Source organism: Phacochoerus africanus, chromosome 7 (genome assembly GCF_016906955.1).
Source record: "Phacochoerus africanus isolate WHEZ1 chromosome 7, ROS_Pafr_v1, whole genome shotgun sequence".
Taxonomy (NCBI): Eukaryota; Metazoa; Chordata; class Mammalia; order Artiodactyla; family Suidae; genus Phacochoerus; species Phacochoerus africanus.
Window position 1 is genome coordinate 56,049,911 of NC_062550.1, and position 11,351 is coordinate 56,061,261.

The 11,351-nt window shown below is 35.8% G+C and overlaps 1 protein-coding gene across 3 annotated transcripts in view; it reads right to left on the reverse strand.

Annotated features, from left to right (window-relative positions):
* The window catches only part of SLCO1C1 (solute carrier organic anion transporter family member 1C1), a 78,142-nt gene that overhangs the window by 27,920 nt on the left and 38,871 nt on the right, over positions 1-11,351 (reverse strand). For all 3 annotated transcript variants that reach the window (XM_047787448.1, XM_047787449.1, XM_047787450.1), the window contains 2 exons: positions 10,764-11,009; positions 9,591-9,755 (listed from right to left, as the gene is read on the reverse strand). In XM_047787448.1, coding sequence (XP_047643404.1) covers positions 9,591-9,755; positions 10,764-11,009 — 411 coding nt within the window. The remainder of the gene's footprint in view (positions 1-9,590; positions 9,756-10,763; positions 11,010-11,351) is intronic.

The window sequence follows — 11,351 nt, forward strand, 5'->3', positions numbered from 1 at the left end:
AAATCTTTGAGTCTGTTTCTGTTTTGTACATTTTTATTATATTCCACATATTAGGAATCTCGTATGATATTCGTCTTTCTCAGTCTGACTTCACTTACTGTGATAATTTCTAGATCTACCCATGTTGCTGCAAATGACATTATTTAGTTCTTTTTATTGAAAAGTAATATTCGATTATATATTTGCAACATATCTTTATCCGTTCCTCTAATGATGGATATTTAGGTTGCTTCCGTGTCTTCCTATTGAAAATAGTGCTGCAATGAATGTTGGGGTACATGTATCTTTTTGAATTATGGTTTTCTCTGGATAGATGCCTGAGAATGGGGTTGCTGGATCATAGAATAGTTATTTTTTTTAAGGAACCTCTATACTGTTCTCTATATTGGTTGTACCAATTTACATTCCTGCAAACAGTGTAAATGGGTTCCCTTTCCTCTGCACTATCTCTAGCATTTATTGTTCGTAGACTTTTTGATGATGTCCATTCTGGCTGGTGTAAGGTGGTATCTCATCATAGTTTTGATTTGCACTTCCCTAATAATTAGTGAGCATTTTTTGAGCATTTTTCATGTGCTTTTTGGCCATCTGTATTTTTTATTTGGAAAAATGTCTTTTCAGATTTTGTGACCATTTTTTCACTGGATTTTTTTTATAAAGCTGTATAAGATGCTTGTATATTCTGGAGATTAATCCCTTGCCAAGTTGTCTTATTTGCAAATATTTCCTCCCATTCTGTGAGTTGTATTTTCATTTTTTCTATGGTTTCCTTTGCTGTACAAAAGCTTTTAAGTTTAATTAGTTCCTGTTTGTTTATTTTTGTTTCTATTGTCATTACTCTAGGAGGTGTAACTGAAAAGATATTGCTGTGATTTATGTCAAAGAGTGTCTTGCCTATGTTTTCCTCTAAGAGTTTTATAGTATCTAGTATTCTGTTTGGGTTTTTAATGCATTTTGAGTTTATTTTTATGTATGGTGTTAGAAAGTGTTCTCATTTCATTCTTTTACATGTATCTGTCATGTTTTCCCAGCACAACTTAGTGAAGAGATTGTCCTTACACTGTTGTATATTCTTGTCTCTTTTGTCGTAGATTAATTGACTATAGGTAGGTGGATTTATTTCTGGGCTTTCTATGCTATTCCACTGATCTATATTCATATTTTTGTGGCAATGCCATGATGTTTTGATGACTGTAGCTGTGTAATATAGTCTAAATTCCAGGATCCTGATTCTTCCAGCTCCATTTCTCTTTCTCAAGATTCCTTTGGCTATTCAGGGTCTTTTCTGTTTCCATATAAATTAAAAAATTCTAGATCTTTGAAAAATGCCATTGGTAACTTAATAGGGATTGCACTGAATTTGTAGATTGCCTTGGGTAGTAGAGTCATTTTGACAATATCGATTCTTCCAATTCAAGACACGGTGTATCTTTTCCAATTGTGTCATCTTTGATTTCCTTCATAAGCGTCTTATAGTTTTCAGAGTATAGGTCATTTTAATGTATTGTTGGATTCCATTTATAAGTATTTTGTTGAGAATTTTTGCATCTGTGTTCATCAATGATAATGGCCTATAATTTGTGTGTGCATGTGTATGTATGTGCTATTTTTGTCTGGCTTTGGTATCATGGTGATGGTGGCCTTATAGATTGAGTTTGAGAGTGTTCCTTCCTCTGCAATTTTCTGGAAGAGTTTCAGAAGGATAGGTGATAGCTCTTCTCTAAATGTTTGGTAGAATTTATCTGTGAAGCCAGCTGTCCTGAACTTTTGTGTTTTGGAAGTTTTTAAATCACAATTTTAATATCAGTTCTTGTGATTGGTCTGTTCATCTTTTCTGTTTTTTTCCTGGTTAAGTCTAGGAAGATTATACCATCCTAAGAATTTGTCCATTTCTTCTAGGTTGTCCATTTTATTGCCATATAGTTGTTTGTAGTAGTTTCTCATGGTGCTTTGTATTTCTGTGATGTCTGTTGCAACTTTTCCTTTTTTATTTCTAATTTTATTTGGCCATCTCCCTTTGTTTTCTTGATGAGTCTTGTTAAAGGTTAATCAATTTTGTTGATATTTTTAAAGAACCAAGTTTTAGTTTCATTGTCTTCTTATTGTTTATTTCTATCTCATTATTTCTGTTCTAATCTCTATGATTGTTTACTTTCTACTAACTTTGGTTTTGCTTGTTTTTCTTTATTTAGTTGCTTTAAGTCTAAAGTTAGGTTGTTTATTTGGGACTTATCTTATTTCCTGAGATGAGATTTATTGCTGTAAACTTCCTTCTCAGAACTGCTTTTGCTGTGTCACATATGTTTTGGATCATCATGTCTTCAGTGTCAGTTGTTTTTAGGAATTTTTGTATTTACTCTGATCCATTGGTTGTTCAATGGCGTATTAGCCTTCATGTGTTTGTTTTCTTTGCTGTTTTTTTTTTTTTTTTAAATTTTCTTGTAGTTGATTTCTAGTGTCACAGAATTGTGGTCAGAAAAAAATGCTTGATATGATTTCAATTTTCTTAAATTTCTTAAGGCTTTATCCATGCCCTATGATGTTATCTATCCTAGAGAATATTCCATGTGCACTTGAGAAAAGTGTGTATTCTGCTGTTTTCAGAAGAACGTTCTGTATGTTCCAATTAAGTCTGTCTAATATAATGTGTAATTTAAGCCCTGTATCTTTTTAACATTTATTTTCTGTTTGGATCTGCTCATTGATGTAAGTGGGTTGTTAAATTATCCAACTATTACGTTATTGTCAATTTGTCCTTTTATGTCTTTTAGCAGTAGCCTTATAATGTGCTCCTATCTTGCATGCATATATATTTACAATTATAATAGCTTCTTCTTGGATTGATTGCTTGATCATTATGTAGTATCCTTCCTTGTCTATTGTAACATTCTTTATTTTAAAGTCTAATTTGTCCGATATGCATATTGCTAGTCCACCTTTTTTTGCTTTCTATTTGCATGGAATATCTTCCGTCATCCTTTCACTTTCAGTCTGTATATGTCCCTAAATCTGAAGTGGGTTTTTTGTAGATATCATATAGGGGTGTCATGTTTTTATCCATTTAGCCAGTTTATGCCTCTTGGTTGTAGCATTTAATCCAGTTATATTTAAGGTAATTATTGATATATATGTACTTATTGCCATTTTCTTAATCATTTTGAATTTGTTAATGTTGGGCTTTTTTCTTACTATCCTTTTTTTTCTCTTGTGATTTTCTGACTATCTTTAGTGTTGCATTTGGTTTTTTTTTAATTTGTGTGTCTATTGTACTTTTTAATTTTGTGGCTCCCTTAGGGAATTCTATATATATGTAAAATTGTTTTTAAGTTGCTGGGGTCTTAATTTCAAATGCATTTTCAATTTCCTGCATTTGTATGATCCTCACAATTGCTAGTTTTGATATCCTATTTGTGTGCAGATTATTTACTACCTTTAGTGTTTGCATTTACTGGTGAGTTTCCACATTTGTAATTTACCTGTTTCTGGTTGTGGCCTTTTCTTTTCAACCTAGAAGAGCTCTTTTAGCATTTGTTGCAAAGCTAGTTTGGTGATGCTGAATCCTTTAACTTTTGCTTGTTTGTAAAGCTTTTGATTTCTCCATTTTATCTGAGTGAGATCTTTTCTGAGTAGAGTATTCTTGGTTCTAGATTCTTCTTCATTATCACACTAAATATATCTTGCCATTCTCTTCAGGCTTGGAGAATTCTGCTGAAAAAAATCTGCTGATAACCTTATAGGGAATTCCTTTGTATGTTATGTGTTGCTTTTCCCTTGTTGCTTTTTATATTTTTTCTTTGTATTTAATTTTTGTCAGTTTGTTTAGTATGTCTCTCGGCATGTTCCTTCTTGGCTTTATCCTAAGTGGGATAAAGCTTCCTCAACTTGAGTGACTGTTTCCTTTCCCATAAGAGAGAAGTTTTTGGCTATAATCTCTTCAAATATTTTCTTGGCACTTTCTTTCTCTTTTCTGCTTCTGGGATCTCTATGATATGAATGTCGATATGTTTATTTTTGTCCCAGAGATCTCTTAGACTGTCCTCAATTCTTTTATTTTTTCTTTATTCTTTTCTGTGGCAGTGACTTCCACTATGTCTTCTACCTCACTTATTCATTCTTCTGCCTCCATTATCCTGCTATTGATTCCTTCTGGTGTATTTTTCATTTTGGATATTATATTCATCTTTGTTCTTTAAATCTTCTCTTTGTTAAACATTTCCTGTAATTTCTCAATCTGTGCCTCCATTATTTTTGTGAGATATTAGGTTATCTTTACTATCATCACTCAATTATTTTTCAGGTCAGTTATCTATGTCCTCTTCATTTGGCTGTTTTTTTTAAATCTTCTTCCTTTGTCTGAAACATATTTCTCTGTTGTCTCAAATTCTCCAGCTTTCTATGTTTGTGGTCCCCTTGATATCAGGAGTGTAGATGCAGTGGCAATCACCCCATCGTGGAGTTCTTGGTAGTGGCAGTGGCTCATGTGCATCTGGAGCACAGGATAGGATTGGTGGTGGCTCACTGCCTCTCCTGGAGTTAGGTGACTTCTAAAGAGTCTATGAAAAATGTGGCAGTGGTTCATAGAACTATTTCTTGAGGAAGAGGTTCCAAGTAGTGGCCCCTGTGACACCTCCCAGAGTCAGGCAGCTCTTGTAACTGCTCCCAGTGGCTGGCTCTGGCAGTGGCTGCTCCTATGGCCCCTCATTAAAGGTGGTTTGTGTGATTGCTCATGATGCAAGGTGACAGCTGATCCCATGGTCCCTTCTCTGCCAGGCAGTCCCTGTGACCCCTTCTGCTGCCACGTGGTTCCTGCAACTGCTTCTGGTAGCTAGTTCTGGCAGAGGCTGCTCCCACAAACCCCTCCCAGAGTCAGGCAGCTCTTGCAACAAATTCCAGTGGCTGACTCTGACAGCTGCTGCTCCCACAGCCCCTCAGCTTGTGCGACTCCTCCCTGCTGCTGGTAGTAGTGTTGGCTGCTCCCTTGACCCCTCCTAAAGCCAGGCAGTAGCCACTCTCACTCTCACTCCTAGAGCTGGTATAGCCAGTGTCCTGCTGCCTGAGAGCATTAGCATAAAACCAGGTTGTAGTGCTGGATTTTGCCTCTTCTCTCCTGTACCCCTAGACAGTGGCACCTGGCCTCTACGCCAGTTTGAGTTTCCTCAGTTTATACCCTCAAATGTGGCATTCTAGACTTTAGCCCCTTCAGGCTGTTTCTATGCTCAGACCCCAGGTTTTTTTCCCTACTCAACCAGCCCCGATTCTCTCCTTGAATCTAATCTCCAAATCTTGAGTTTTAGCTCCCAGCCCCTGCTTAAACTGGCAGGCTTCTCAGGTTGGGGAATGCAGAGTGATGGCCCTGACTGTATGTGGAGGACTGTGTCCGTTTTAGTTGTTATAAACTGCTTTCTGCGTTCTCCAGTGAGACGTTGAAGGTCCTCTATCCCAGATGATCTCCCCACAAGTGGGGGGACTTCCCAGGGTGCATAAACTTTTCTTCTTTCCCAGATCCCTCTTAGGGGCACAGGTCCTGTCCCTGCTCCTTTCTCAGTTTCTTCTTTTTTTTTCTTTTGCTCTACCTGATTGTATGGAGATTTTCTTGCACTATCAGAATCCTAAGGGTTTTTGCCAGCATTCAGTAAATTTTCTGTGTTGTTCCACATGTAGATGTATTTTTGATGTATTTGTGGGAGGAGGTGAGCTTCACTTCCTACTACTTTGCTATCTTAGTCCCTCTCTCCAATGGAAAAATGTTTAAAAGCCCATACCCTTAGAAAAATTCAGCATGTATTTTCTAGTTCCTGAATTGGAATTTTTTATTGTTTGTTTTTCTTTCATCTTATTTGCAAAATTAACATGAGAAAATGTCATTTCTGAACTTTAGAATGTGACCAACATATAAAAATATGTATGGTAAAATAAACTGTTATTGGATAAGTTGGCCCTTGAACACTGTAAGAACATTTGTTTATCCTCTATGACACATCAAATGCCTTCTCTGAGAGTAGAAGGAAATGTGTCTTCTTTGTGCCTCCCCCATATTTTATCAGAGAAATGGTCATTATCCCACAATCCAAAGGAAAAAAATGAGAAAACAAAATAAGGAAGTGAAGTAAGGGAGAAAACATTTTTGAATGAGTGCTATGTGCATTTACAATCATTTTATGTCTTATTTAATCTTTATTTTAACCTAATGAAGCATTTCTTTTCACCATTCTATAGATAATCAAACTGTTGGGGATGTTGAATAATTTACCCCCTCCCTTTACTCTCTTCCATCCCATTCTTAATAATGTAAAATCACAGCACTCAGGAGAGTATCCTAGTTGCACTGACATGAAGTTATTAAACACTATTACTTATCTCTCACAAAAAGTACTTGAATTATCTATAAATATGTCAGAAACTATGAGGAATTAGAGTTTTAGGCAACTTTTGATGTGTGGCTCCAAAAATTCTGATGATGAGTTTGTTTGGATCTCAGAGTCCATTTCGGTATACAGAGTAGGGTTATGGATTAAAAGAAATCAATCAGCTACATTCAAAAGATAATTAGATTCTTCCTGTCAGTTTTCCAAAATAATAATGCCCAGTGAGGAAATATACCTCTGAAACTCAAGGGAAGTAATTGTATTCCTGGCTATATCTCAATGCATGTATCATATATCAAATGGGTGTATGATACATGTGCATGATATTGGGCAGGCCAGTGAATCTCTCAGAATTTCACATTCTTCCATCTGTGATAATTATCCTTAAAGCAATTTTATAGGCAAAATATATTTCATTTTTTATCCACTTAAAAAAGGAATAAGATTAAATGTAATTTCATTTCTATTCTAAGTAACCCCCCCCCCCAATAATGCCCTGATTTTCCTTTACGGAATAAGATTTTCAAATTGTAAATTAAAAAAAATATATCATTCTAGTGAGAGAAAAATCTAATGCCCTCAAGTCTCTCTACATGTTTTGCCCATGTTGAATAATGAAAAATAAACATGTATTTAAAGGTGTGTCCCTTCACTGCAAAATCATGGGGAAAAGATGGTCTTTTCATTTTGATGAATGAACCTTGACCTCCTTCACATATTACAGAAAATAACTTGAAATGGATTATAAACCAAATCTGAAAGGTAAAACAATCTGTAGAAGAAATATTAGGAACACATTTTTTTCATAATTGTGGCTTGACAAAGATTTCTTAAAACAGAGTCAAAATAGCACAATGAAAAAGGAAAAGATTGAAAACTAGACTTAATTAAAATTAAGTAGAGTGAAAAGGCAAATTGAAATCTCTGAGAAAGTGATCCCAAAACTTATATTCAATAAAGAACTTGTATCAAAAAAGATATACAGTAATCCTACAAATCAATAAAGGATTGATAATCCAATAAAATGGGCAAATAACTCAAACTGAATTAACAAGAGATAACGTTGAAATGATTAATAAGTCAAGGAAAAGTGATCAACATCATTAGCAACAAGAAAATGCAAATTAAGCCACAATAAGATACTATCACACCCCATAAAATAGTTACAATGAAAAAAGACTGACAATACCAAACATTAGAAGGATATGGAGCAACCTATACTTCTAAAAACAGTAAACATTAGCACAACTCTTTTGTAAAATGTTTTAGCAATATCTACCAGATGGAAACATACATACTCCTTAGAACCCAGCAATTCTACTCTAGGATATAACCAAGACAAATGTACATGCCTACCTAAGTACATGTAGACTGTTCAGACAGTATTATTTATAATAGCCCAAAGCAATGAACAATCCAAATGTCCATTAGCAAGAAAATGAAAAAATAAATGGTAGTATATTCATGTAATGGGATATTGCACAGAATGAGAATCACCGCTGCAGGCAATAACATGAATGAATTTTGTAGATTTCACCTCAATTGGAAAAAAAGCTAGCTACAGAAAGGTGCATAACTTTTTATATAAAGTTCAAAACTTATATATAAGACTGATTTATGATGGTGGAATTCAGAATAGTTATTAGCTTGGAGAAGAACACTGAGTAGAAGAAGGTTTGAGGGAGCCTTCTGAGGAATGGAAAGGCACTAAATGTTCTGGATAATGGTCACTACACTGGTGTATATGTGTAAACATTTATATCCAGATGAGCTATACAGTGAAGGTCTGCAGACTTTATTGCTTGTAAGTTATATCTCAATAAACACAAAAGAAATGTTAAAATAAAAACAATATCTCAAGATTTCATTCCTCTTCTAAAAGTCAGTATAAAGCATTGATCAGCATGGATGGAGGTATGGGGTTTAAAAAACCCTAAAATATTTCTTCAGGTCAACCATTAAATAATACAATTAAATTAATTTCAACCAATTAATGTTGAAAGTAAAATTCAATAGTTGTTATAGCCTTAATATTTAGAATTTAGGGGAAGAACAGTCCAAAGAGTCAGAATTGCATCTGTTGCAGTTCCCACTGTGGCACAGTGGGGTTAAAAATCTGACTGCAGTGGCTTCGGTCATTGTGGAGGTATGAGTTCCATCCCTGGCCTGGTGCCATGGAGGTAAAGGATCTGGTGGTGCCACAGCTGCAGCTTTGATTCAATCCTTGTCCTAGGAAATTTCATATACCATAGATACAACCATAAAAAGAAAAAAAATTGCATCTGCTAAGTGCCCATTATCCAGGACTGTTATAGGAAAATTATATATCCTAAAATATGTGCAGCTGTTTCCTCCTCCTCCCCTCCCCCAGACTAGGTCTCTTTGAGAGATAAATAAATAGAGCAATTATTTAAATATTTTATGAATTTTTTTTTGGCCATACCTGTGGCATATAGAAGTTCCCAGGCCAGGGATCAAATACACATCAGAGGGAAACTCTAAGAAATGATTTTAAATGGTTGGAGTCTCCTATCATAAAGGAACATGTCCAAAGGAATAGAATAAATTTTATACTTTAAAACAGTAGCATTGACTGATATCTTCATGAAATAAAGGAGTTAATCCGGGTTTTAAAGTACAGAATTAATGGCAGGGTAGTGGCTACATATTTGCAGAGTCTAGTTTTTTTTTTTTTTTTCATTCATCTTTTCATGTGTTTCTTTGCCCTTGACAACTTTCTCATACTGGCTGTCCTGCTATGCTGAAAACACAGCCCTTTTAAATAACCCAAATGCCAGAAATCAGAGAAGTCTTTTGACTCTGAGCAAACACAAACTGTTTTGCAGTGAATACCTTTTAACCTGTCTAAATACTCACTTTTTGTAATCCTAGAAACTGTTCAGGTAAAGCGTCCATTGTTACGAAGTTTCAGCTACACTTGAAAGACGAATATCCAGTATTAACAATCTCCCAATAAAATGTTATGTTTGGTCTATGTGGTATTCTCATGGTCACTCACATGTAGTTCTGAATAATTTTTTGCTACAAACTATACAACAGACAACTTATTTTACCCTGCTAGGTTTTTTTTTTTCCCACTCACTTTTGAAGTGCCATACATTACCTTCAGTCTAAATATTGGGACAATTTCTCTAAAATGACTAAGGATTCACAAGACATTGTTGATAGTACCTATTGGAAAGCAGGAAGGACTGATAAGCATACCGATAACAAAGTTGGCCTTGGAGGATGACTGCCCATACTGTTGCTCAATGTACTTTGGTTTGTAAGTCACCATGCCAAATAAAGAATTGAACTGAATGGTGCTTGCACACAAATATAAGAAGTAAACTGGATTTCCAAAAAGACTCTTCAGTGAAGGCAGAAAATCTGTAAGACAAAATACAAAAAACAAACAAAGCATGGAGTAACTAATGACAGTGTCACACTTGACAGAAGATGTAGCTGTGGCATTGGTGGCATTAGATGGCTGATCCCCTTTGTCATTCTCAGGAGCATTTATAGGGTGGTAGTACACACATGCCCTCTGAATATTAAGCCACTGGCACAAGTCAAGGCTAATACCTGTCCAGGCTCAAATCCATACAGAAAAACTCACTTCTATAGGCATAAAATCTAGATTATAAATCAGAGTTATCAATCAGACAGGAACAGATTCCTCTGATGTAGGTAAAAGACACAAGGCATAAGACTATCCCTCACCACCGAGCTGGGAGTCATAGGCAGATATTAAGAACTTCAGTTTTCTGATCCCTCGCCTTCAAACTTGGGTTATGGATGCAGAGAACAGAATACAAAATTTATCTCCAATTAATTTTTGTAAGAAATAAGCTTTGGCATTCTTTCTTCTTCCTTTCAAGCAGCCAAACAGTTACAGATGTGAAGATTGTCTGTAAATGTAAATACCCCATTGAGGAAGACCCATCTTTCTCATGGCCACCTATTTCTGTATGGAGGGAATTCATTAGAACACATCTGACCTTTGGCCCCACACTCCACTCACTCTTTGATCACAGGTGGGACACTGCATATTCTAAGGTGGGGGGTAGATCACCTGTTAAAAGGCCACAGCCCTGACGAATCACTCTTTTTTTGTCCACCCAGAATAATGTGAAGCAGCTTTCCCGGGTAGGGGCAGTTGAGATGTCTACACTGTGGCAGTGTAAGGGTTAGGTCCGTACCGAGGAAGGTCAAGTTCTTTAGTTTTCCAATAAAAAAGCTGACTTTTTAATGATCTTTATTTCTGCTTCCTGTACAATTTCTCAATTTTTTTCTGAACTCAGGAAGAGGAGAGAGGGTTATTTTTTATTGATTGCCCCATAAAGTCCCAACAGGAAAACTAAAAATGATTCAAAATCAAGGAGATTTTTGCCTTACCTTTTGCCATTTCCATGATTTTTGCTTTTTCTCCTAGAGGTGTTTGATAGTCTGTATGATCATCCATAATAAACTTTGATTTCTCAGAGGAGGAGTTGGAATCCTCTCTGCTCTGGGTTCTTGGCAGACTCTTTGGTAAAAACCAGAAAGGCACAGCTGCCAGAAGACTTATGATTCCTGCTATTAGATAACCAAGCCACCAGGCACCTACCCACTGTGGATCCTTTGGGGTAATGGTTATGTGATCTGAAAAAGAGAGAGGGGTGCCAAAGAGCATGTACAGCAAAGATAGTGTGTTGAATAAGACTATTTGTTTAAAAAAAAATCCTAGCATTAGCTCTATCACATCACAAAAGTGCCTAGTAATTCATACAGGATAATTTTTCCAATCTGAGCATTATTATTATTTTGCTTTTTGAAGGAAAAAAAAGGGTGTTTTCAGAGCATGATTCTTTTTTCTTTTGTTCCTTATATTAAATGTATAGAGTCTATATACTGGAAGGGGTCTTATTCTGCTCTGAGGTTCTGCACATGGACCCCTGGACTCATGGAAGGAGAAAAGCAGCATGTGAGGGAGAATTATGAGGG